At 35.0% G+C, this 27,259-nt stretch overlaps 5 protein-coding genes across 8 annotated transcripts; 3 read left to right on the top strand and 2 right to left on the bottom strand.

Annotated features, from left to right (window-relative positions):
• The first annotated feature begins 1,587 nt into the window (after nt 1-1,587).
• On the top strand, nt 1,588-5,072 carry LOC105975082 (MADS-box transcription factor 23). 2 transcript variants are annotated; one of them, XM_013000258.2, is made up of 7 exons: nt 1,588-1,945; nt 3,430-3,508; nt 3,828-3,889; nt 4,051-4,150; nt 4,265-4,306; nt 4,450-4,533; nt 4,633-5,072. In XM_013000258.2, the coding sequence occupies exons 1-7, from the start codon at nt 1,758-1,760 to the stop codon at nt 4,798-4,800; spliced, it is 723 nt and encodes a 240-aa protein (XP_012855712.2). In that variant the 5' UTR covers nt 1,588-1,757; the 3' UTR covers nt 4,801-5,072. The 2 variants fall into 2 exon arrangements, with proteins under 2 accessions (XP_012855712.2, XP_088677806.1); XM_088821680.1 differs by having other exon boundaries at nt 1,619-1,945; nt 4,611-4,741.
• Nucleotides 4,298-7,033, bottom strand: LOC148768321 (uncharacterized). 2 transcript variants are annotated; one of them, XM_088821682.1, is made up of 2 exons: nt 6,633-7,033; nt 4,298-4,735 (listed from the first exon to the last, which is right to left on the bottom strand). In XM_088821682.1, exons 1-2 carry the CDS (start codon nt 6,926-6,928, stop codon nt 4,726-4,728), a joined length of 306 nt encoding a protein of 101 aa, XP_088677808.1. In that variant the 5' UTR covers nt 6,929-7,033; the 3' UTR covers nt 4,298-4,725. The 2 variants fall into 2 exon arrangements, with proteins under 2 accessions (XP_088677808.1, XP_088677807.1); XM_088821681.1 differs by having other exon boundaries at nt 6,582-7,032.
• A 2,540-nt stretch (nt 7,034-9,573) lies between these two features.
• LOC105973897 (serine hydroxymethyltransferase, mitochondrial) lies at nt 9,574-13,609 on the top strand. Of its 2 annotated transcripts, XM_012998941.2 has the most exons (16): nt 9,574-9,882; nt 9,993-10,043; nt 10,160-10,246; nt 10,386-10,507; nt 10,592-10,668; nt 10,767-10,891; nt 11,002-11,094; nt 11,215-11,307; nt 11,434-11,631; nt 11,724-11,828; nt 11,994-12,059; nt 12,212-12,289; nt 12,380-12,491; nt 12,605-12,715; nt 13,001-13,152; nt 13,275-13,609. In XM_012998941.2, the coding sequence occupies exons 1-15, from the start codon at nt 9,802-9,804 to the stop codon at nt 13,144-13,146; spliced, it is 1,545 nt and encodes a 514-aa protein (XP_012854395.2). In that variant the 5' UTR covers nt 9,574-9,801; the 3' UTR covers nt 13,147-13,152; nt 13,275-13,609. The 2 variants fall into 2 exon arrangements, with proteins under 2 accessions (XP_012854395.2, XP_088677805.1); XM_088821679.1 differs by lacking the exon at nt 13,275-13,609 and having other exon boundaries at nt 9,615-9,882; nt 13,001-13,153.
• A 780-nt stretch (nt 13,610-14,389) lies between these two features.
• LOC105973890 (putative cytosolic oligopeptidase A) lies at nt 14,390-20,716 on the top strand. Its single transcript, XM_012998934.2, has 16 exons — nt 14,390-14,897; nt 14,997-15,164; nt 15,281-15,404; nt 15,598-15,674; nt 15,800-15,943; nt 16,041-16,271; nt 16,337-16,427; nt 17,669-17,790; nt 17,970-18,077; nt 18,181-18,426; nt 18,845-18,990; nt 19,393-19,510; nt 19,691-19,882; nt 20,042-20,107; nt 20,201-20,272; nt 20,358-20,716. The coding sequence occupies exons 1-16, from the start codon at nt 14,493-14,495 to the stop codon at nt 20,433-20,435; spliced, it is 2,388 nt and encodes a 795-aa protein (XP_012854388.2). The 5' UTR covers nt 14,390-14,492; the 3' UTR covers nt 20,436-20,716.
• A 185-nt stretch (nt 20,717-20,901) lies between these two features.
• On the bottom strand, nt 20,902-25,813 carry LOC105975043 (nodulation receptor kinase). Its single transcript, XM_088821678.1, has 15 exons — nt 25,273-25,813; nt 24,545-25,073; nt 23,963-24,444; nt 23,738-23,888; nt 23,563-23,634; nt 23,413-23,481; nt 23,263-23,334; nt 23,112-23,180; nt 22,833-23,011; nt 22,536-22,762; nt 22,313-22,439; nt 22,155-22,223; nt 21,754-21,943; nt 21,518-21,650; nt 20,902-21,430 (listed from the first exon to the last, which is right to left on the bottom strand). The coding sequence occupies exons 1-15, from the start codon at nt 25,415-25,417 to the stop codon at nt 21,095-21,097; spliced, it is 2,850 nt and encodes a 949-aa protein (XP_088677804.1). The 5' UTR covers nt 25,418-25,813; the 3' UTR covers nt 20,902-21,094.
• Between the last annotated feature and the right edge of the window lie 1,446 nt (nt 25,814-27,259).

Here is a 27,259-nt window from a genome sequence, read left to right as displayed (position 1 = left end):
CTGATTTGAGTTCATGTGCAGTTAATCTCACTTCCAACTCCTAATTAATTAACATAATCCTTTTTAATTAAAAAATAAATAAATTGTTAAAAAAAGTTTAATGAGTCAGAAAAAGTGTCGACATTTCCATAGTTGGGATGATAAAGGTTGTCTAGGTAAGATTGAATCCTAGAATTTTGCTTTATCTTCTTGGTCTTCGTATATCTATCATTTGCTGATGATTGACACCTGTCTGCAGACATGATTAATATTAATTATATTTTATTATTTTTATTATTTTTGCCCATTGATTAATGGACCTTCCTTAATTCGAGGACACCCGATTAATATTTTTAATTTTTTTTTTAATTTCAAGTAAGAAAGATTCTTATTGGTTATAACACAATTAAGTTCACGTGGGTTTAGCCAATAGAAAACCTTCTTTTGCAGACCACCACTAATTATTTAGTATTTATGTATAATAATGATTGTTTAAGAGCGTGGGATGAAGCACAACTAATTAAAGTCACCAATAATCAAGTACGTTTGACTAATTAATTAGAATTAAGAAATTACTACTTTCTCTTCATTTCTATTTTATTTGTCACTTTGGTTTTAAGAAAAAATCTATTCTATTCTTTTATTATTTCACAATTCCGATGAATCATTAGTTGTATTTTATTTTATTTTTTTCAATTAGGCCCGTCACCCAATCAATTAATGACATGGATATCTTAGTGATTCTTTTCCTTTTCGTATTTACAATTTATGTATATTTATTAAGTTTTTTAACATGTGCGCAACAAATAAAAATGACAATCAATATGAGAAGGAATAGTATCATTGTAGAAGACAAAATTGTTTCAAATTATTTGTCATACTAATGTCTTTCATGTATGATCATGGTTCAATCGGTCCGACCGCATAGTCAAAATATATGATTCGATTTTAGTAAGTACTCCATTTGTCCAAATATATGTGTTTTTGCAGAGTTTTTATTTGTCCCAAATTATTTGTCACTTTATATTTAGGGTTTATTCTATGTTACATCAGGTGACATACACCGAGTAGACATTTATCATTCACACACACACACACACTGGGATGTGTAGATCAACGGTAAAAAAAAAGCACCAGTGTAGTCTTCATGGGTGTAGTATAAAAATAACCCTTAGATAACTAATTATAAGGGTAAATTAGTAACTAATAAAATAAAATAAATAAATAAACTCCAAAAAAAAAATGTGAGTTCACAAAGATAAACATAGATGGGTGTGAAAAATGTGGAAATCCCACAAGTGTCTGCCCGAAGCTTAGTTGGGCAATTTTTAAGGTTTAAATTCACTCAACATGGGAATAAAGTTTTTTCCCCTTATAGAAATTTATAAATATGAACATATAAATAAAGAGTTGGATTCCCCACGTGTCAGTAACTTATAAGACAACGACGGCGCCATTAATTATACTTTCTTTTATTACAATTAATTAATTCAATCTTTTCTCACACTAATCCCTCTTAATTAATTAATATTAATTCCCCCTTCTTTTTCTTTATTTTTTTTTATTTTCTGGCCTATAAAAAGAACTTCACTTTCCATGTATAAAATTAGAAACTTCATTTCAAAGCTTAATAATTGAAGTAAACCTTCTTTCTCTTCTTCTTCATCTTCTTCTAAAATTAAAAAAAAAAAAAAGTAGATTTAATTTGACCTAATTAATTAGGGATCTAATTAATTGGATCGAAGAAACCCTAGCTAGGTTAATTAAGCTCTATAATAATGGGGAGGGGAAAGATAGTGATAGAGAGGATAGATAACACCACGAGCCGGCAAGTGACGTTTTCGAAGAGGAGAACCGGTCTTTTGAAGAAGGCTAAGGAGCTTTCGATTCTTTGCGACGCCGAAGTTGGCCTTATCATCTTCTCCACCACCGGAAAACTCTACGAATTTTCCGGTGACAATCGCAGGTCTCTCTCTCTCTCTCTCTCTCTCTCTCTCTCTCTCTCTCTCTCTCTCTCTCTCTCTCTCTCTCTCAATGTATATATAATTAATATGATGGGATTTGACTGTATTTTCACTATTTTGGTACCTACTTTAGTTCTCTTAATTCGGCAACTATGGAGTTCATTGAGTCCATTATTAATTATTTTTTTTGTATAATATATATATATCGTTTTGCATGGATCAAGATCCGGCTATTAATTCCTTGAATCCGATCTATATATACATATATATATATATATAAGCAATTTTTAAGTCTGTATGTAATTTCCCTAACTTTTCAACTCGATTTGTTCGTCAATCCACTCGCCCAGTGCCAGTACTGAACATTGGATATCTGAAACCGGAATTTCAAAAATTGGATGAAAACTGCTGTTATGAAATCGGAAATTCTCGGATGGAATGTACCTAATATCATTGATATATAACATAAGTGTAATTTTAGGGAAATAAATTAGGATTTTTTGAAATATTTTCATAAAATTAAAATCAGATTTAAAAAAAAATATCATAAAAACCGGAATTTGGAAGGAAAAATGTTAGTTCCAAAATCGAAAATATGGATCAGAATCAGCGGAATTCGAAATTTCCGTTCCAATTTCCACACATAAGCTGCTTATAGAGATATTCCACCACTTGTTAATATTGATCTTGTTCAGAAATCAAACAAATTGATTTTACTTTTCAATTTAATTTATAGTGGTTTTCAAACTTGAACAACTTACTATTTGCTAAATCATGTAAATTAAAGCACTACAAATTAATTTATAATGCTTTGGTTTACTGGTCTTTTGAAGGTATATCAAGTTCAAGAAGCAACATTATCTTCTAGTAATAATATTAAATATTTTTTATTTAGTTTGTGATAAAATTACAACACCAAAAATTATTAATACTGCGTTAAAAAAAAAATCAAAGATTAGATTTAAATTAAAGTGACATCAATTTGAACAATAAAAAAAATTGAATCATTCTTTATAAAGTCTCCAGAAATCATTCATAAAATGTAGTGTATATATTTATTAATTAAGTATTAATTCATATAATTTCAGGGGTCTATATGAATTGTCGTAAATGTATTATCTTATAAATTTAGACAGTTATTAAGTTACCACATTGGTCACAAGTCGAGACCGACCGAAAAATGTTATCTAAGTGAGATTAGTTATTAATCGAGTATTAATTTAACGAGTTCTATACTTATATCTGCTCCCCCATGCCCTAGTCCAGTGCCATATAGTGAAGATTTATCCTAAGTAATTATTTGATTGATTATACTTTCCTCGTGTGTGTGCGCGCAGACACACATATTACGATCGATTTATGATTTTCTCAATTGCAGCTTCTTGTTGGTCATTTTATGTTGGTGGTAATTACTTTGTGCACGTGCAATCTCTATATATATATGTCGATTAACTTCTCCCCGTTTTTTCTTGAACCGTAATGTCAGTATGAAATCAATTATCGACCGATACACTAAAGCGAAAGAGGAGCACCATAAGCTACTTAATCCCGGTTCCGAGATCATGGTACGATTAATTAATTATCCCATCTACTAATTAATTGTTTTTATTTTTGGCAATAATGTAGATTATTGTTTGAATAAAAACTTGACAACCACCTTGAACCCTAATCGTACTTTATTCACGAAATTCTCTAGTTGCTTGCTGATTGCGGTGCGTATATTCTAGTTCTATATCTGATGATGATTGTACATTTATTATGAAATATTTTTTAGGGTTAATGTGATCGATTGACTTTGGATTCGGCTTATTAATTCTTCTTACACGTTTCGGTTTAGTGTAGCTGTACGTTAATTAATCTTTGCAATTGCATTTTCTATACAAGTTTTGGAAAAGGGAAGCAGCAAATTTAAGGCAGCAGTTGCTGGATTTGCAAGAAAATCATCGGTAAATTTTCTTGCATATATGTCACAAGAATATATATATATATATATATATATATATATATATATATATATATATATATATATATATATATATATATATATATATATATATATATATATATTGTTTTGAATTGAAATTAACACATGATGTATATAAGACAGGAAATTGATGGGAGAAGAACTTTGTGGGATGAGTGTCGACGATCTGCAAAGATTAGAAAACCAGCTCGAAACGAGCTTGCGTGGCGTGCGAATGAAAAAGGTCGAATTTAATTTATTTCCCTAGTAATTAATCTCCATTTAATTATATATATACATATAGCGATTTCTAACTTAATTGTGATATATATATGGTGCGTGACTAATTAATCAACAGGAACAAATATTAACAGAAGAGATTCAAGAGCTAAAGCGGAAGGTATGTAGGTTGATTGTCGATCGAACGAGCATACTAATTAAACAAAAAATTAAAGAAACCAAAATAACAAATTAAACGAAATTCCATCCAGGTGGCATTAAACATTACAATAAAATGCTCGTTTTTTTTGTAATTTATTTCAGGGGAATCTCATGCATCAAGAAAATGTTGAGCTATATAAGAAGGTAAAATTCATGGAAGAAGAAAACACGGAATTGTATCGAAAGGTAATGACGTAACGTATATGATATATGTCAATTATATATATTCGTCTTACGTACTTATATATTGATCGATTATTTAGTTTCAATGATATTATTAATCAGGCTTACGGAGCAAGGGAAATTTTTGTACCTAATAATGGAAGTGGCTTTCTTTCGTTCGGTTTAACGATTAACGATGGGCCGATTCAGCTTCAGCTAAGCCAGCCTGCACAACCAGATAATATTGAAACGCCAACAAGAACAACCGAATCAAGGTATAAAATTCGATAAAAAAAAAATTAATTAAAAAATATATATATATATATATCCTTCGTAATAAAAATTGCTGATCGACTTGGTATGACATCGTGTTCGAGATCAGCTTAATTGAAAATGTATTGTAAGATTATGTTCGCTGATTTGTTATTTTGAAATACAAACATTGTATTCGTGTTGTCGTTGTTTCGTGTAGTGATTCCACTGACCATGTAGTTAATTAAAACCAGAAATTAAAGCTCCAATTCTTTTATGAAATTAATAATGGATTAGTTACCGTTGAATAAGTACTTCTACATATTAAGCTTGAAAAGTACTTTTTTATATATGGAGTAATATTATTCTTACATATTTTCATGTGCTTTTGAAATCGGATTTCACGTGCTCAATATAAGCGTAGATTGCTCAAGAAAAACGTGGAAAATGCAAACGGAATCCAATCACGAAAACAAGCAGAAATGCTTCAACTGCACCGTGTATAGTTTCAATTTTATTTCTGGACTTCGAATTATTACCAACAAAATTAGGTCCAAATTACTCAGTAATTAAACTAAAACCAAAGTTAATTATTGGTGAATATAATGGTCATTGATTTAATTTATATAAAAGAAAGGTGAAATTAAATAAATGTATATTAATTCTGCAAATCTATAAGGTCATACTTAGATGAATCAATCATTGAAAACTATGGTTTGATCTATTTATAAGAGTATATTATTTCTGCAATCTATAAGGTATTACTTAGATTAATCATTGAAAACTATGGTTCGATCTATTTACAAGAAAAATCAATTAAATTGTTTTTTTGCGCTTACATATTTATAACTAATTAATACAGTTGAGACCAGCCAAATTCTCTATTAATTTAGTGAAATATTTTTTAGAATTTTGTCCTCAAGTCAAGACAGAGAACTTATTATTTAAACGAGATTATTAATCGAGGAAATTATATTTTCATCTCTCAAGTTTGTACCGATTTCACATTTGATCCCCATGTTCACAAAAAACACATTTTGTCCCTCATGTTGCAATAATTTAGCACTTTTGGTCATTTCGTCAATTTACCGTTAGTCTGTTAGTTAAGACAGTGATGTGCACACTCTTGATTCGGTTAGTTTTTACGGAAAATTTACGAAAAGGAGTAAAAGTGTTGAAGTTTTGAAACATAAGGGACCAAATGTGAAATTGGTGTAAATTTGAGGGACAAAAACTGTATTTTTGCCATTAATAATGTATCAATATAAATTTATGGAGGGAAAAACACAGTTTCCGTCCCTCAAGTTTGCACCGATTTCACATTTAGTCCCACATGTTCACAAAAAACACATTTGGTCCCTTATGTTTCAAAAATTTAATATTTTTAGTCATTTATGTTAATTTTCAGTTAAAACTAATGGAACCAAGTGTGTTCCGTGACTGCCTTAACTAACGGACTAACGGTGAATTGACGGAAATGATCAAAAGTGTTAAATTATTGGAACATGAGTGACCAAATGTGTTTTGTTGTGATATGAAATTGATGCAAACTTGAGGGGTGAAAATAATTTTCCTAATTTATGGAGGTTCTAATGTAGTAGATTTAATTGATAATTATAAATTCAAATTTCTCACGGAATAAACCAAAACAGCATAGATAATTGCGTTTAATCACTCTCTCTCTCTCTCTCTCTCTCTCTCTCTCTCTCTCTCTCTCTCTCTCTCTCTCTCATATGTGATTTGGTGCTGAGTTGAAATTGAATTATTATAACGAAAATGGAGGGAAATTAAAAAAAAAACTTAAAATATTAATTAATTACTTCTTATGTACAAAGTGTTGCGGCCAAATAAAATCCTGATCGGAAACGTACTGACAGCGGCGGCCGCACTCGTCGTCTCTGTGGTAGCCGTCGTCGAAGTTCTGAGAGTAGCTTACGGCGTCGTACTGGAAATTGAGGTGCCTGTGCCTCGCCGCCGCCGACCCGTAAATACTCTTGCTTTCGCTCACTATCTTTCGGAGTAGTTTCTGCAGTTTCCGGCTGCGGTGGCCCTTTTCGCCGCCGCTGCCCACGTGAGCGGCGCGGCTGTACTGTTCGTGCACCGGAACGCACGACGGCGACATGCAGCCGGAGAAATAGTAGGGCCGCCGGTGAATGCTATCGCTCATATTTTCCGGTTTGATTTTCCGGTGGAGAGAATATTTTTGAATTAATTATTGATGGCGGTGGCGGTGGCGGTGGCGGTGGTGGTGGGAGGTTCGGCTTTTATAGAGTTTGGATGTTGTGGGTGAAGGCATCCAATGTGGAGAGTGGACCAAATGTATTATCCTTCACTTTTCTTTTTTTTTCCCAATTATGTGGGCCCAAATAGTATATTCTAAAGACTCATCTATCGAATAATATTATTTTAACTGTGGTATCGGTAATTACAATCACCCTACAACATTGTTAGAAATTGTAACGAGATAATGCATTGGGTACGTTATTCCGATAGAATTCTAACAGACTGTTAGCTTCAGAAAGGGGTGAAGACGACGTTGAGCTATTAGTTCTAACGAATTATGTTATTTTCGTGTTGTTCAATAAGGAACCCGATTTTTAGTTTCTTTCGTACGTGTTGACCAACATGGTCAACCAACTTTTATTTTTATTTTTATTCTTTTAAAAATACTGAAAATCGAGATCATCGTCGTCCATTTGGTTCATTGTTGTCCTGGATCAAATTATGTTCGTGGGCCAAAACAGATTTCATCACTACGTTATCTACGTTATCTTTTTAAATTAGCCAACCAAACGGATCTTATCTTTATTATTTTTTTAATCATTATGTTATTTGTTAATTGGTTAGATATATATTCATGGGCCAATTGATTTGCTAACTAACTAAATTACTAAATAGTTAGCTACTACCAACTAAATTGCAACATTTATATGTTAATCAACATTATTTGTTTATATTTTAATTATGACAGTATTTATATTACATTTTCGATCTAAATATGTTTATAGAAGGACAGCCTGGACTCTATTTATTTTTCATTTATTTTTTCTGATTTATTGAAGAATCTTTTCGATCTTGTCTTTTGCAATCATGGAAACTGTACATTGTGTTAAAAGTGAAATAAGTGGATCAAAATAACTTGGAATCGCAAATGAGGGGAAAAAATAAAAATAAAAAGGAAAACGAATAGTGTGCTACTATTGGTATATATACTTCTCATGCGTATAACAAGATTCGTGATAACATTTTTTGGGTTTGAATTCACCGCGTAGCACGAAAACTTTAATTTTTAATGCATTTCAGTCTTCAGATACGTTTTGTGTCGGATTTCCGTCAGACACCTTCTAAGTTATTTTGTAATTTCTGAAAAGTGAGAAACATGTTTGAATAGCGAATTTTTAAAATATTTTTATTACTTCCCTAATTATTTACATGATATAATAATCAATTGCCGATTGATAATTGATAATAATATTTATTTTAAATATATATATATAAAAATTATATATAAATATTTTTTTTATATGTTAATATAGTATTTGTTTTATACATATCCCTATACTTTTTAATGTTTACACGATTTCCCCAAGTTATTATATCCATGTTTTCTGGACATATCGTTTCTCCGCGCGTTCGTTTCCCCCTTTTTTTGTATTGTCGTTTTCGTGATCGTGCTAGCTTATGTGTTTATTCCATATGTCTATAAAATATGATTGCATCTAATTAATTATATGATTATGTATAATTTATATTACGGTTTACATTTGGAGCAGATGGGCCTAAGCCCACTAATAGGTTTTTTCCTTTTATTATTTTTAATTAATAGTTACCTACTCAACCAACTTAGCCCACCTTACCCATCTTATCTATCATGAACATATGAAAAACCTTGTGGCAATAACTATCAAAGATGAAAGAGATTTTTTTTTTTGGTAACAAAGGAATCCTCGTACAAATATATACGTGTTCTGGATAAAGCTATACTTTCGTATAATAATTTACAAATCATATTTGAGACGTGAACCGCACTATGCTAACCATATGTGATAAACTCCACTTAGCAACCGTTTGGCAAATGAATTCGAACATGGGTCAATTGACACAGACACATTTGTCATTATTGTTATATATTTTATTTTTATTTTAGGTGTATTAAAAAATATAATTACCGGATTTCATTGATTCCGCTCCAAAAGTTCAAAATTTTAAATTTTGATTTTTGAGAATTAGTTTCGATCAAAATTAGAATCGGTTATTATTCGCCTCTTAAATAATTAGTCCACTAGTTTGAGAAGAGTTTAATAAAGAAACCTATAAGAACAAAATAAATAACCGACGAAGATACAACGAATCAAAAAGATTTCGTCAAAATTACACCTCATGAAAATATTATTAGTTGAAAGAATATTATCGCAATTACCCCCATTAGGGTGACATTGGTAATTGATTATGAATATTCCATAAAATCATAAAGATAACGTTACAATTCACATTTCAAGGGGTATTATGGTAATTATGAATACGTGGAGATTTTTCCGTAATTCGACCTCGTTTCAAGGGTGATCAGATCAAATCAAATCCTTGATCTACTCTTTGATTGATATTTGCTTAAATAAGATTTGCAAGATAAGAAAAGAAAGGTTCGGACTCGGGTCGACAAAAATATGCAAATTAAATGGTCGTGGGCCTCGTGGCCATATTTTAGTAGTGTGTGAAATGATTAATTACTCCATATTTACAGTTGAACCGGTTCGAGTAATTTATTCCGAGTTGCGACGGTTTATTTGGTTATGTTCAATCAGATCCAAAAATGAATAATATAGATAATGTAGTATACCATTTCACTGTAGCCCGCGACAAACAAGAACCAGAAATATTGTCCGAATTTCTCCCACCATTCAAAATCTCATCCCATCCCCAAAAAACCACCCATTACTCAAAACCAGATATCTTCGTCTCTGCTGCGGATGTTTTTCTCTGCGCACATTTTAGAGAGATAGAGAGAAATACAGAAAAAAGAAGAAGAAGAGAGAAAAAAGAATGGCGTTGGCTTTGGCTTTCAGGAGGCTTTCCTCCTCCGTCGACAAACCCGCCAAACGCGGTGGCTCTATATACTACATGGTCTGTTTCTTCTTTGTTTCTACGCTTACGTTGTTCTTCATTCTTTTTGTTTATGGTAAAGAGTGAGATATTTTATCTGTGGCGGCGCCGTTTGTTTTTGTGTTTTGCAGTCATCTTTGCCTAATGAAGCGGTGTACGAGAAGGATAAGAACGGAGTCACGGTAACGCCCACCAACTGTTTGATGCGTGCTCTCAGTGAAAGATTTGTTCTTATTTTTTAGTAGTTTTTTAGGTTGATGTATGTTTTATGTTTAATCGTCTGGAGTGAAATTTGCAGTGGCCGAAGCAGTTGAATGCTCCACTGGAAGTCGTCGATCCTGAGATTGCCGACATTATCGAGCTCGAAAAAGCTCGACAGTGGAAGGTAATTAATTATCTTCTGTCCTGTATTCTGCGTACTTCAACAAGATTACGGGGTTGGTTTTTCGTGAGTAAAAAAAAATCTTAATTTATTCTTGGACATGGTCTTAATTGTTTTGGAATCTATGTTGCATATTTTGTAGGGACTTGAACTAATCCCGTCGGAGAATTTCACTTCTCTCTCTGTGATGCAAGCAGTCGGTTCGGTCATGACTAACAAGTACAGTGAAGGATATCCTGGTGCAAGATACTATGGAGGAAATGAGTAAGTAGATAAAAACTTCCATGTTTTTTTTTCCCGTATTTAAATAAGTATTTCTTCTTTTGAACAAGTGTTCTCCAATTCAAGGTACATCGATATGGCCGAAACACTCTGCCAAAAGCGCGCTCTAGAAGCATTCAGGCTGGACCCTGCTAAATGGGGAGGTAAACTTTTTACGTGATTCGCTAATGGAATAGTTTAAATATGATAATTTAATTATCTAATCAAGTCGAACTTATCGGAACTATATTCTGTAATGCAGTGAATGTGCAGCCTCTATCGGGATCTCCGTCAAACTTTCAAGTCTACACTGCTTTACTGAAACCACACGAGCGAATTATGGCACTCGATCTTCCTCATGGAGGGCATCTCTCTCATGGTTATCAGGTACTTTCTAGTTAATGTGCCGTTTCATTTTTTTACTCGTTTTTTTTTAATGATCACTTATTAAATTGTGAAAGTGAATTTTATTTCGCTTCCATCTTCTGTTTGTACAGACTGATACAAAGAAGATATCTGCAGTGTCTATATTCTTCGAGACTATGCCGTACAGATTGGATGAAAGCACTGGATACATCGATTATGATCAGGTAAGCTTCGTTTTCAACTATCGATCACGATTTATATATTTTGTTCCGTATTTGTCAAATACGTAGCCTTTACGCAGCTATGGAGATAAATAGCTCTAATAAATTGTTTTATTTATGCAGCTTGAAAAGAGCGCTGTACTCTACAGGCCAAAATTGATAGTCGCTGGTGCTAGTGCTTACGCACGTCTCTATGATTATGCTCGCATTAGAAAGGTAAGTTTTTGCGAGATACGTTTTTTTTTTTAATTATTATTATAAATACACAAGCATGACGGTCAACATTTTTCTTTCTTTTTTTTTTTTTTTTTTTTTTTTTTTTTTTTTTTTTCCTTTGAACAGGTTTGTGATAAGCAGAAAGCAATTTTGCTGGCAGATATGGCACACATTAGTGGATTAGTTGCAGCTGGAGTTATTCCTTCGCCGTTTGAATATGCGGATGTCGTGACAACAACTACCCACAAGTCACTTCGTGGACCCCGCGGTGCCATGATCTTTTTCAGAAAGGGTGTTAAAGAGATCACCAAGCAAGGCAAAGAGGTAATGCATTTTCTTTTTCTTTCTTTTTTTCCGAGTTTTGAAATACATATAATTTTTTTAACATGGGTTTTTAACTCAATTTTTTCTCGAAGGTGTTGTACGACTACGAAGACAAGATCAACCAAGCTGTCTTTCCCGGACTTCAAGGTGGCCCACACAATCACACCATTACTGGTTTGGCAGTTGCACTTAAACAGGTTTGTCACCTTAGATATCATGTCCGTCGTGCAATGCAATATCCCAACTCTGTTTGACATTTAAAAGAGAGAGAGTTACATTTCTTCGATTCTATTTTATTTATTTATTTAAATAGTTTTGAGAAACAATAAAAATTTGTTCCCTCACATGTTCTCTTAACGCAGGCAACGACTCCAGAATACAAAGCATACCAAGAGCAAGTCCTGAGCAACTGCTCAAAGTTTGCTCAGGTACGACTAAAAAATACGCACGATTTTTGTGCTCTCTCACACTTGTGTTCTTTTTATTTTAATGTTCAATGTTTTTTAGCAATATAACCGAATCTTGATTAATGATGCCTTTAAGTATAACATACTAAAAAATGAACTCTCTATTGTTGCAGACTCTAGTCAAACATGGCTATGAACTTGTTTCTGGCGGAACCGATAACCACTTAGTTCTTGTCAACTTGAAGACCAAGGTAAACTATATTTTGTCGAATAAATATATATTCTTGTAAAAAGACGAAATAGTTTCTTCATTTTAATTTTTTTTTTATTTTATTTTGCAGGGTATTGATGGTTCGAGGGTAGAGAAGGTTCTGGAAGCTGTCCACATAGCAGCCAACAAGAACACTGTTCCTGGAGATGTGTCTGCCATGGTTCCCGGTGGAATCAGGATGGGTAAAACTGCTACTCTCTCTTATTCAATTTTCAATTATAAAAATAAATATATATATAATTTCGATTATTATTTGTTTTACCGACATTTTTGTACCCGGTTTTTTTTCTGTAAGGAACCCCTGCTCTTACTTCTAGAGGATTCGTCGAGGAGGATTTCGCTAAAGTTGCTGATTTCTTCGATGCTGCTGTCAGCATTGCTTTGAAAATTAAGGCCAAAACTTCAGGTTCTTACTCGATCTCAGCTCCAGCTCACCAAATAATATATATATATATATATATATATATATATATATATATATATATATATATATATATATATATATATATATATATATATATATATATATACATATATACATATACAAGCGCATATATAAAATATATGTATATATACACATTTCGAATGTGAAGCAAGAAAAAAGGGAGTTTATCGGCTATTCTTGATATTTTTGTATACTTATGGTTTCGTTAATTTGATGGAAGCAATGATTTTTTTGATTTTTTTTTAGGGACAAAGTTGAAGGACTTTGTGACGACAATGGAGTCGAGTTCTTTCCAATCCGAGATCGAGAAACTTCGCCATGATGTTGAGGAATACGCTAAGCAGTTCCCCACAATCGGGTTCGAGAAAGAAACCATGAAGTACAAAAACTAAATCCAGGTAGGCTTCGTTTTGCATTTGGATTAAACAATCTTGAATTTAAAAGATTTCAAATTCGTGATTATAAAAATTTATTTTACGGTAGATCCCAAATTCTTATCCTCTAAATTTGCATGACACAGGGGCTGAAATGAAGAATTTGGAGAGGTGAAATTGGGGGATGATGAACTAAAGATATTGTCATATTTGAGGATGTGATTTCAAATTTTGGAAATTGTGATGAACAAGATCCAAAAATTTGTTTCCTATTTTCTCCCTCAGTATTATATTTATTATTATTATGTACATTAACAAACAGATTTGGAATAAATAAACTGTGGAATATTTACATTTTACAGCTACACTTTGCTTCTCTGCTTGTTGTAATTGGCTGATGGCTGTGGTTACTTCTTATTTTCTGCATTTAGTACTCGGAATACTATGATAATTGTTTGAGTATGATATTTAAGATTTTGTTACTCACCACAGTTCCACTGCTTTTTTGTCCCGCGAGGGATGGCCTATCGGTTGGAGCACATGAGCCCATTAGCGGAACATACGAGGTACCGGGGGCTGTGGACCCCCCAAGATTAAAAAAAAAAACTTTTTTTTAGTAATTTTGAGTAATATTTTTAAAATATAGGTTTTGCCCCCAATCTTTTGTAAATATGAGTTTTGACCATTCAGAATTTTTTTTTAAGTAAATTTATATACTTTTTTATATTATTATTAAAATCATACCATTTTACATAAAATATATAAAATATTGCTTATGTTTACTTTTTTTTTTTATGAATTACTCAAAAAATAATTCGGGGAAATATAATCTCCCTCCGTTAGATTTTTGATAAAAACCTGGCCCCCCAATCAAATTTTCTGATTTCGACCCCTGCGCGAGCCTGTGTCAATTGATCCACATTCGAATCTGCTTGCCAACAGCCAATCGTTAAATGGAGCTTGTTACAAGTGGTTAACATAGTGTGGTTTAAACAAACAAGAATCGGCCTCGGCTTATCTCGAATTAAACTATATACTAACCATGGATAAAACATTGACCTTCCAAGTATTTAAACATTGAATTTATTTCAAAAGTTGAAAATATTAAAATATAGAAAATGTCTTTAATTGAACTTTGACTAATAATCTACTTCTCTTGGTCAAATCGAATAAATTCATATTTGATTAGTTTTTGATTTAGAGCCAATCAGCCAAACAGTTGTATTTCATCCGCAAGAAAATTATCTCCTCAAAATATGAGATCCGGATGGTGGATCCGACCCGTATATCATTACCCACAACCATGGATCCGAATTCCAAGCTTCTCTCTTACCGGCCATTTTCTTCTAATACTACTACTACTCATGGCTACCTTCTCTCTCTCTCGTTCTATCCAATTGCAACCCGTTTGCCTCATTAAACCCTACCTCTTCAAACCCAATTTCCAATCTTACCCCTACCATTCTCTCAAATCCCGACCTTGTCCCCTCTGGTCTTCCTCCTTCTCCCTCTGCCTCCTCCACACTCGCGCTCGCTCTCACAATCACCACCGCCGCAACACTCTTCTTCCCCATACAATCGGACCTAAACCATCGCGCAGGCCGACGACCCCATCCGTCCGATCCTTCTGCATTTCGGCTTCATCGACGGTCGCTGAGATGGCCGACACCGGAAGCAATCCCCTCCTGAAGGAATTCTACTTCCCGCCGTTCGATTCGATCGAGGCCAGCCACGTACGCCCCGGCATCCGTGCCTTGCTCAAGCAATTGGTATGTATTGATGGAATTGTTTTTGTATTTGTGTGCGTTACTGGTTCTGTTTATTTTTCGGGGGTTTAGTTTTCAATTCGGATTGGATGAATTTTGTAGGAATGTGATCTGGAGGAACTGGAGAGGACGGTTGAGCCGACGTGGCCGAAGCTGGTGGAGCCGCTGGAGAGGATAGTCGATAGGCTCGCTGTTGTGTGGGGTGCCGTTTCGCATCTCAAGGCCGTCAAAGATAACGCCGACCTTCGTTCCGCCATCGAAGAAGTCCAGGTACATCGTTGCTTTCGTGTTTTTATCAATTTATTGTGTTCTAATGGTATGTATTGGTTAGTGTTTTCTGCGTTTTTTTTTTTAATTTAATTTTGTAAATTGTTTTGGTCGTGTAGCCGGAAAAAGTGGCATTTGAGCTTAAATTAGGTCAGAGCAAACCAATTTATAATGCGTTCAAAGCTATTAGAGAATCTTCTGATTGGGAGGCACTGACGGGTGCACGTAAACGGATAGTTGAAGGTACTAATTGATACCTGTCTCTTATATAATTGATGTATTTCCATGGTCCAATGGAGTTGTTTCAATCTGCATGAGCTTCGAGTGGACATGTACTATGGCATTATGCTCTGTTGATTCTTTATTAATCTCGGAGGTTTTGTATTGCTTTTGGATATTTAATTTAATGGCTTTTCTCACTGACCAACTTTTGCAGCGCAAATAAAGGAGGCTGTTTTGAATGGTGTTGCTCTTGATGATGAAAAGAGGGAGGAGTTCAATAAGATTGAACAGGTATTTTTTTACCTAATTTAGATTTAGGAATAAATTTGAACTACTAATAATGTATGCCATTCATTTTCTCTGTAACGAGGCAGGAACAATATTGTTGTTCGTTTAAATTTTAAATTTGTGTGCAGGAATTGGCAAAACTATCTCAAAAGTTTGGGGAGAATGTTTTAGATTCAACGAAGAAGTTTGAAAAATTAATTACAGATAAGAAAGACATCGAAGGTTTACCTGCTTCGGCTCTCGGATTGGCTGCTCAAACAGCTGTATCTAAGGTACATTCCGTTGATACGTGTTTTTTAGCTTAGTCTTTTCGAATCTGAAATATAGGTAGTTAGAACCCATTATTTACATTTCTGCCTTGAATAACAGGGACATGAAAATGCTACAGCAGAGAGTGGACCTTGGATGATTACACTGGACGCCCCAAGTTTCATGGCCGTAGTGCAGCATGCAAAAAATAGAACTTTACGTGAGGAAGTCTATCGTGCCTATATAAGCCGTGCTTCTAGTGAAAGTCTCGACAATACAGCAATTATTGACCAAATTTTGAAGCTTAGATTGGAAAAAGCTAAGCTTCTTGGATATAATAACTATGCAGAGGTATGTCTTGTAGGTTGTCCAAATTTATCTTTCTTGACATGCCCTAACAAGATGACGATCATCAGGTGAGTATGGCCTCCAAGATGGCGACTGTTGAAAAGGCGGAAGAGCTCCTTGAAAAACTTCGCAGTGCATCGTGGAATCCTGCAGTTCAAGGTAACGCAATACCAAAACCAATTATTTTGCATATTTTAGGACAAAGTATAGTTGTATTCCATTTCATAGATATTATAGGCATGTGTTGTAGTTTGTATCTGATCAATGTTTTAAAATTTTAGTCATTCATGTAGTTATTAAAGTGTACACATAGGGGTGCAAGTTTGAAAGGAAATTCCAATTTTTCGCCGATTCCGATTTGAAAAGTTCCGATTTTGGAACAACTTTTTTCATTCCGATTTCCGAAATTCTGGTTTCCGAAGTTTTCAGATTTTTTTGGATTGGAATTGGAATTATATAAAAAGAATTGGAATTTCCGATTTCCGATCCAATTTAATTTCCGAATTAATTCCAAAAAATTCCGATTTTTTTTTCCGATAAATAATATATATTATATAATACTTATTTTACATAATTCAAAATAAACTAAGGATTAAATTGTCTTCATATTTTATGGGCATTTCGAAGACTTTCTTATGCTAAATGTCACCTAAAAAAACCTTACTTTCTTTTACGTAAAACCCTAGTTTCTTTTACGTTTGATTTGAGTTTTGTTTTAGAATTTTGACATATCTAATTGTTGCTAGAAATTTTATTGAATATTTGATGTGGTTTATTTATTTAATTTTTTTTTAACTGAAATTTAGTAGTTATTGACGTGAATATTCTTATTTTTGGAAATTATGAAATTCTTAGAAAATTTCCACTAAGATTTGAAATTTTATAACTTATGTGATTTCCGAAAAATTTCCGAAATCCCGAAATTTCCGGGCCTTTTGGAATTGGAATGAATTTTTAGATCCCGAAAATTTTGGAATTGGTATTGAAATTGATTTTGTACTTCCGATTTTTTTTGGAAATTTTCGGAAAAGGTTAATTCTGATCTGATCCATCCGACTTTCACCCCTTTGTACACATTATCCAATTGCACAACCTTCGTATCAGCTGCTTCATTACCTTTGTTCTGTGATTGGGGGAAGTTACGGATGAATCCTCTTCGTTTCTTCTACTTAGAATAGGATGATATTGTTTTGAGACAATCTATATGGCAAATAGTTGGAACAAAAAAATGTTAAATTTATCCTGGATAATTGTTAACCAAGACAAAGGCATTCATCCTTACCAAATTGAATCAAGTAGCACTATCTCTATTAATTTCATCTCTTTAATTTATTTTTTATGAAGATATACAACTTGGGTTGGAAGATCATGGTGTGCTTGTCTTTATTTGAATCTCGCAGATATGGAGGACCTCAAAGTGTTTGCAAAGAGTCAAGGTGCTCCAGAAGCCGATAACCTAAATCATTGGGACACTAGCTTCTGGAGTGAGAGGCTCCGTGAATCGAAGTACGACTTAAATGAGGTGGAGCTTTCTCAATTCCTGCCATTAATTTTTTTGAAATTATTAGTTTTTTCAAATGTATTAATTGCTAAAGAATGTTTCTGTGGCATTCTTTTCTTCTTCTTCATTTGGTTGCGCAATGTTTTGCTTTTATTGAATGAGTATTCAATAAGTTTGTTGCCTTTCTCTAAATCCAACAGGAGGAATTGAGACCATACTTTTCGTTCCCTAAAGTTATGGATGGTCTTTTCAGTCTTGCACATAAGTTGTTCGGGATCAGTGTTGAACCAGCCGATGGTTTAGCTCCAGTAAGACACTCCTTCCATCTGAATGTTTTCTTCTGTTCGGGGGCCAGATTTCATATATTCTATGATGCATGGTTATCACTAACATACTATTTTTATTCTTTAGGTTTGGATGAGTGATGTTAAGTTTTACCGCGTCAATGGTTCGTCAGGTAGCCCAATCGCGTACTTTTATTTTGATCCATATTCTCGTCCATCTGAAAAGCGAGGAGGAGCATGGATGGATGAAGTAGTTGGTCGAAGCCGTGTATTGTCACAAGATGGTTCCTCTCCTAGGTTGCCTGTTGCTCACATGGTGTGCAACCAAATGCCACCTGTAGGTGACAAGCCTAGCCTTATGACATTTCGCGAGGTTAGCACATGTTTTTGCTACTATTAACTAGAGTATCGTTTTTAATTACTAGGTCTGGTTTCAGACCAGGTTGATGTGCAAGCTGTAGCTGTACCAATTTGAGCATTACATATTAAAGTTCAAACGATTCCCAGTTGCCAATTTATTCTAGAAAGTAGTCTGATGCTATGTATTATTCATGTATGCTAAATATAAATTTTCAGTTATTAATGAAGGATTTTTACATGAAATAACTATAGAGCCAACATCTAGATGACTAAGATGGAATAGTTTTATTTATCTTCTAAATAAACTACGCAGGATGATTGGGTCTTCTGGATTTAATTTTTTCTTTCTGTTTGGTATGACTTCAAAGTTCATTTTCCATTGAATTTAACTGATTTCTTTTTTCTACGTTGGATTGTCATGGTGCCTGTAGGTCGAGACTGTGTTTCATGAATTTGGTCATGCTCTTCAGCATATGCTAACAAAGCAGGACGAGGGTTTGGTTGCTGGTATAAGGAACATCGAGTGGGATGCTGTCGAATTACCTTCTCAATTTATGGAAAATTGGTGCTATCACAGGTAGGGTATTTGACCTCTATTCCATATCCAATCTTTTTAAGAAGTAAACCAAAGAAATTTTACTTATGTGCTAAATCTATTTCCGCTCCTTTTTAGAAAGAGCGTAGGGTATTCCATTCTGAAAGTTAAATTCTTCACTACTTCTTGATCAAAACATTACATGTAACATACTTGTTTGTAATTTATTTTGGTGAGATTATAGAATGTGTAGGCGAAAAATCAACATATAATAACTTGTCATTATATTCCTATTGCAGTTTAAGATGATTTACTTCCAGAAGTTCTCTACCATTTTCATTTATTCGACAAAGCTAAACTAGCATTTTAGTTTTAGATATTTAGGCTTGGATATTTAACTGTTCTTGCTTAGTAATCATTTTGTGTTGTCATTTATTGTGGCAGAGATACCTTGATGAGTATCGGTAAGCATTATGAAACCGGAGAAAGTATTCCAGATGACATATACAAAAAGCTTCTTGCTGCTAGAACCTTCCGTGCTGGTTCTCAAAGTCTTCGACAGGTTCGTTATCTATATGGAAGCTTTTTTCTCGATTTTTTTTTCTTCAGAATACCTCATCGCCCAAAATGATATGGATGTTTTCTCTTTCTTATATTTCCAGTAAACATATTTATTGCATTAAGTAAATCCTATAGCCTCTTTGAGAGAACTTGTACTAAACGACTAGCTTTCACACTGCAGCTTAGATTCGCCACTCTCGATCTACAGTTGCACTCAAAGTACGTACCTGGTGGGCCAGAGTCGATCTTTGATGTTGACAGAAGAGTTAGTGAGAAAACACAAGTGCTTCCTCCACTTGCAGAGGATAAGTTCCTTTGCGGTTTCAGTCATATATTCGCTGGTGGATATGCAGCTGGATACTACAGCTACAAGGTGATCTATTTTTCTCTCTAGTTTTTGCGTTTTTCCTCTCAAAATACGAATTATAGGTTTACAGGTACAACCATAAAACAAACAAATATTTAGATTCTTTCCTTAGTAGAGAATCTTAAATTTTAACAATATTATGTTGATTGCTCATATTTCGTACAGTGGGCTGAAGTTTTGTCGGCTGATGCGTTTTCAGCATTTGAAGATGCCGGATTGAATGATGACAAGGTATTCAATATTTCCATGTGGTATAGATACATGTATTATGATTGTGTATATATACTGAACCAGTCCTCGTATATTTGCTACTTATTGCAACAGGCTGTAAAGGAAACAGGCCATAGATTCCGAGAAACAGTTCTTGCTCTCGGAGGTGGAAAAGCTCCATTAGAGGTTAGAAGTGTGACGATAATTACTCATATCTAATTTTCTCGAAATTCTTGAATATAATCATCTTTAATTGTGGTTGCTCTCTCAGGTGTTTGTGGAATTCCGCGGGCGTGAACCCTCGCCTGAAGCGCTCCTAAGGCACAACGGTTTATTGCAAGTTGCATGAGGAGTTTTATCGGCCAATCTTTTATCGTTTTTAGTGCCTTAAAGAAACAAACACATTTAGCCTTGTTTATTTCTTAAGGTTAAAAGTTAAATAAGACGTAGATTTTCATCTTTCATGTTTCGAAGTCCTTCGAAATTTCAGCCAGAACCCATCTGTTTACGTACATCAACTAAATTTCGGAAGATTGCAGAATCTTGTAGTATTTAAAATATTAGAAATTTGCAATGTCTACGAAATTACGCAGTCCTTTCAATTAAGTGAAAGATACCTTCTCCGCGGTTCGGTTCTTGTTTTAGCTGATGTTGCATTTTCTGTATGGTGTGTGAAATAAACATCCGAGAATTTTGCTTCTTTGTCGATACCTTTGTAACTGTTTCCTAGAGTAACAAGTTCCCATGGATTAGAGTTCGAAGTTAACGCCAAGAATTTGATCGCCGGGTCGTGCTAATTCCATACGAATCAGTGGTTAAGTAACAACGAGGAACCGACTAATGTAGAGACAACCTGTTTTAGTATTTACACAACACTAGAAATTGCAAAATAGTGTACTTATCGGCGAGTGTGCTCTTAATAATTTATACCCAAAACTACAAAGTTCGTTTATCTGAAAAAAAAAAATCATGATCAGATTTCTATTGCACGATTGATTCCTCTAATGACTATCTTGGCTGCGGAGGAGGCGGTTGCAGAAGAATAGAGGATATTTCCGTCGGAATCGGAGTTGGTGGTATAACTATAGGCCTCTCTACAGAGTAGCGATTGGAGCCCCCGAAACTCTCGATGGATTTCATATACTCGGAAGCATTATTTTCGATGATGAAAGCATCCTCAAGCTCGCGAACAATGTTAGCCATGCACGGACGGTAAGCCGAGTAGGTTTCGGTACATGCCAAAGCTACCTCTACCACTCTCCACATTGCTTCTGCATGGTACCCTCCCTTTATGGTGGGGTCCACAATTTCTTCGACTTTCGAGTTCCTTATATGAATTTTTGCCTGTATTAAAAAAAAAAAAACAGTTGAATTTATTGTTTTAGTTGCTGTTATGTTTAAGAATAGAATATTCGGAGATAAAAAACTCACCCATTCGACCAAGCTCCACTCGTTTCGAGGCCTGTGTACATTGAGAGGTTCTCGACCACTTACGATCTCCAGTAAAACGACCCCAAAGCTGAAAACATCACTTTTTGCTGATAGATGCTGCGTCGAGTAATACCTGAATGACAAGTTTATTCAGTAATTTGAGTGAGAGAGAGAGAGAGAGAGAGAGAGAGAGAGAGAGAGAGAGAGAGAGAGAGAGATTAATATAGCATACTTACTCGGGATCCAAATATCCAGCGGTACCCCTTACTTCGAGGCTAGTACAGCTGTCTCCTTCTTGAGGTGCATATTTGGAGAATCCAAAGTCGGCAACCTTTGCACACATGCTATTATCGAGAAGAATATTACTCGATTTCACATCTCTGTGTATCACGCATCGCTCCGAGAAGGTGTGGAGGTACGTTAAACCTGGAAAAAAGGTAGACGTTCTTAATTATCGTCGGATATGTAGAAATGCTGTATTTACTGTCGTCGTTTGAAAGCTTTCGCAAGATAAGTAGTATTCGAATTAGTTTGAAAAATACGAATAGTTCCGGAGCTCCCTTATATATATATATATATATATATATATATATATATATATATATATATATATATATATATATATATATATACTTGCCTCTCGCAGCGCCTAAAGCAATGGAAAGTCTCGTCGGCCAATCAAGAATCTTCCGCTTCGCTGCTGCTCCTGTTTATTTGACGAATATCAAGAAAATAAATGCGGAATTCGTAAACGGTATCCAGATTGAAAATATAACCGAGATTTTTTTTTTTTACCGTATAGGCGGTCTTGTAGAGAGCCATTCGACATGAAAGGATAGACGAGAATTTGTTGGTCGCTTTCGCAACAATAGCCGATCAGTGGGACCAAGTTCTCGTGTCGAATTGCCGAGAGGAATTTCAGCTGTAGAATTCATTACAACAACAACAAAATCTCTCGTCAGGCTCGTTTACGTATGCATGTAAATGTAATCGTCGGCTATCTATAAATGCGACTTACTTCATTGTTGAATTCTTTAGTTCCCTGTGTCGAGGTGGCCGATCGGACCTTCACAGCGACTTCTTCACCGTCGGGTAAAGTGCCACGATAAACGGGTCCGAATCCACCTTCCCCTATCAATAGTTTGTACTTTTGTGTCGCAGTTTCGACGAACTCCAGTGTGAAACTCTGAATAGATATCGATTTCACCGCGACGATTTCGGTGCTCGGTACTGAATATATCGCGTCTGCATTTTAAAAATTCGTGTTAGCCGAATATTAGTTTCAATTCCGGTTACGAGTCGAAATAAATCTTACTCTTTGACATCGGGTGTCCTTTGAGATCGAACTTTTGCGAATCCCCCGTTTTGTTTCCGTACATGCGGACGGAACACGCGCCGACGATGATTATAACCAACAGCGATCCGCCTACAGCAATGCCTACGACTATCTTTCGAGATGAATGTGATGGCACGCGATCATTGCATATCCCGTCGCTGAATTTGAATATACATCGCAAAAATCTCTCAGAAAAAAAAATTGGTTGCCGCATGAATATTTTTCGGGACTCGTTATAGAAAGCGTAAAACGTCTTACTCTGTAGTGATGTTCATCTTCGAAGAAGGAAGATTTTTTTTGTCCAAGTCGCGATTGCAACCGAAGTATCTAGACGAAGAAGGAAAAAAGATGGTGAATTAGTTACGATTTGAAAAATTCTCGAAACGTGGTATACGTTTAACTAACTTACAATGATTTCAAATACGCCATTCCGGAAACAGACGACGCAATGTTTCCCGTGAGATCGTTACGGCTCACATCCCTACAAAAAACGGTCAAAAAAAAAAGTTAATAGATGTCTGGTTTCTAATACTTCGGCATGCAAAATAGAGTTCGTTACAGTGAGGTCAAAATCGACGAGGCCGGAAACCGAGGAACCGTGCCGGTGAACCTATTGTTGCTCAAGTTCCTGCATTGACCATTCATTGACCATCAACGACAAATCACATAAAATCAACGAAATTAAAAATATCGAGCGTCGTCGTCGTACAATTCTTTAAGGTAAATCAGCTCGGTGATACTTGGGGGGAGTGGTCCGTCGAGTCTGCTGAGGGATAAATCCCTAAGACACGGTACATGTGATAAATATTAATCGTCGGAAAAAAGCGTTTTTTGCAGGTGTAGTAATTGCATTGAAGGTAAACGAAAAACGAGAAGCAGCTTACATTTTAGTAACACGAAAGCTACCGTCGTTCGGCTCGCACGATAAACCGTGCCACTGAATAGGGAGGCACGGATCTCCCGACCAAGTTCGCAAAATTTCGTTATCTCGATTGTGCGTAAGTAGCTCGTATCTTACTTTGGTAATCGTATTCACTGAAAAAAGATAGACGATGAAAAAGCTTAGTCATCAAAACGATTATGCATTCGAAGTGTTTAATTATATTTACCTTCGTCGACACCCGTCTCTTCGTTTCTTGGATACGATTGAAAAATCTCGTAAGCGTTACAGATTGGTCCGAACCGAGAAGTCGAGGCCTTGACCAACGTGAGATTAAGGACTCCATTCGCGGCGAAGTTCAAAACAACCGTACTGTAGTTTTTCCCGCTTGCCAATATATCGACTTCTTGTCGTTTTTCGTTATTGATGTACACATCGAACACTCTCTGCCCAGCTCGAAAGACGGAGTCGTCGAGCTCGAGAAAGTGGAGGTAGAGACTGTAATCGTACGTTCCCGGATCGAGATTTTCGTACTTGAAAACTAATTGTTCGGGATGGGTTAGAGCTGTTTGTAATACTCGGAGAGGGGGCAGTATGCTGTTTGCGTCGGTGAAATCCATATTATCGGCTGTGGGCAGTGATAAGTAACTAGCTGTTGAATCGGGATGTGAATCTTGTCTCCATATTCGATCGTACGGGTCCGAACGGTACCTGAATCAAAAGCATGCGGTGAAATTAACCTATGCTCGAATCTCGATCGGTCTTTACATGGATAAACGCGCGGTTTTTCCTCTAGTTAAGAAAAATATACCTGATTTCAGCTGCTTTGTTTCCTGCATCGACCCGATCAACGAGTTTGAGCACGCTCGAAGGATACGTCGTGAGGTAATCGGGATGCAAAGGTCGTAACTCGAGCTTCGAAAGGTACGCTTCCCCTTTGCCTTTCACTAAGCAGAAATTAGTGTAGTTATTAGTAGCTCGGAATACTCCCTCGACATTCGATTTACTCACGAAACTAACTCTCTCTATCTCCGTCGCACCAATCGAAACATTGAAAAAGTTATCGGGGGGCGACGCCTGCAGATTGCTGAGCGGGAATATTCCTCGGATTAGGTAGACCCCACCGCTATTTGTCGGCAAATCGTAACACCATTTGCTTTTGTCGTACTGCGAGTTAAAGAATCTCGCCTCGCTGGTTTCTTGATTCTTACTTCCTGTCCAGATCGTGTCCTGGCACGTTCGTTTATCGGGGTACCACGTTTCGTCCGATACGTAAGTGATCGTGGTATTCGTGTCGGTTGACGTAGCATCGGCGCAGCACTGTATGCTGATAAATCCAGCTGCAAAAATCATGCCACCAAAAAAAAAAAAAGTTAAGCTTCATTTGCAATTATATGTATTTTAACAAATCTCTGAAATAATTGCTAAAATTATTTAAATGTCATTTTTTTCTTTCTAAATTTTCTCTATTTAATATTTATTATTTGGTTTTGAGACAATTAAAGTAAAAAAAAAAAAAAAAAAAAAAAAAACACATACCTTGTTGTGCAAAATTGGATTGAATGTAAAAACATATGAAAATAATGCAACAGGTGATCAGCCTTCTTATTACACTATCCAACCCTTCCATCATCCTATAATCATCGCAGAAAATCGCCCCATATCCCGTTTTCTCGACGATCATAAACGAAAAATCAAGAAAAAAACATGATTTCTCCCGAGAATTCAGATTTTTTTTTTTCGAGTTTCTTCGGGAGAATTGAAATATTCCTTAAGGAGACAAAACGGCATCAAAATGAAAACGCAAACTCGTAGAAAACTCCGATACGATTCCCGGTTTGACTTTTAGAGGTTGGTACTACTGAAACATTGAAATGAGGTTAGTGATAAACAATTTTCTAATCACAAAAGATTATTAATCTAATCACCAAGGTTCCAACCAACTCCCTATGATTAATATCATCTTGTTTGTTTTTGTGTACTTGATACTTTTTTATTAGTATTATTCAAATTTTATATGAAATAAAATAAAATAATGGGGCGGAGCAACCATTTACTTATATAATCGACTAGTTTTTCTATCTTTGTCTGAATTCCGTCCTAGCCTTTGTCCATTACCTCCGGAGCTACATCCACGAAACGGGATTAGCATTTAAATAATCGCTTGTCGAGCATGATTTGCAATCAATCGTGTTTGAGGACAAATACGTCACTCTATACTTTCTCTATCATTAGTTTCGAATTGCTAAGCCGAGTTATATTTAGTAATTTTAACGCAACACAAAATGAAATATCACTGGCATCTTTTAATAATATAATTCGGGCTGTGTATATGAACATATATACCCTGACCGATTATTCTTAAAACAAGGTACATTTTGACTTCGGGTTTTTTTTTTCTTTGGAAAATATAATAAGATATCGGCCAGAAGAAGAATTTAAGTGCAATAATGTTCAACCGGAGACATTTGGCAATGTTTAGTTTTTTTGCTAAATTTTAAAATAAACGAAAACTCACGTCGAAACGATTGGTATATGGGAAACATGTTTAAAGTCAAGATTCATATACTAATACAAATATATTATTTGACTTGAACTCAGCAACATTGCTAACTTGACAAGAAGAATCGAATTCCGACAACCTACACTGCAGCGGATCAATTCTTCCTGATTTATCGACAGCCAGACATCACAAAAATTATGTTGTTTATGTCATCTTTCTATTTAAATTCTAATAAGGAGGAAAAAATACTTGAAAATAAATTCAACCGTTATTCGTTAAGGTTGCATTTCGATTTGACGATTCGGATTTGACAAAGAATGGGGAGAATGATCTAAAATGATGTCATAAAAGAGTGAAAGTTCAAATATGTAGAGATTCGGGCATTCTCGGTTGTTCTAAAACCAATTGATGATAGAAAAAATACATAGTTCAATTTTATAGTGCATTTAATGCACGTTAGGGCCACAAATTTCGATTATGAATCGACCCACTCGTAAACCTCCAAACGAGGTAATTGGTGACTCGATTTAATTTGAGTTTATGAAAGAATTTATGTTCTACTTGACTAATTGCAAACCATTTTTTTTAATTCAGACAAATTGAGCATATATATTGCAGGAAAAAAAAATAATATAAAATAAAATTCTATGCTTTTTATATATGAAATATTGGGAAAATTACAAACTCTTGAGGATGATCAAATTACGTAGAAATTCATCATGTTTGGATAATTATAATTATCCCTCGACTATGAATTTTCTTACGCGTCCACCCTTATGGTGTCAAATTCAACATAATCATCTAAATTTCATGAATGTTCTCTAGATTGTATTCGTTTTGTGCAAAAAAATACAGTTTCTGACGCACCACAATCTGATACATACAACGCAAAAAACACAACTTATGATCATTTTGTTTCAAATGTGGAGCTCGAATGCGATAAAATGAGTACAACATTGAGAAATATTCCACATAATCTAGAAGATTCAACTAAATTCGACACCGCAGGGGTGGACGTGTAAG

Source organism: Erythranthe guttata, chromosome 8 (assembly GCF_056151865.1).
Source record: "Erythranthe guttata isolate IM_541 chromosome 8, IM_541, whole genome shotgun sequence".
NCBI lineage: Eukaryota > Viridiplantae > Streptophyta > Magnoliopsida > Lamiales > Phrymaceae > Erythranthe > Erythranthe guttata.
Note: the sequence above shows the minus strand (reverse complement) of the source record. Positions and strands in the feature narration are given on the sequence as shown.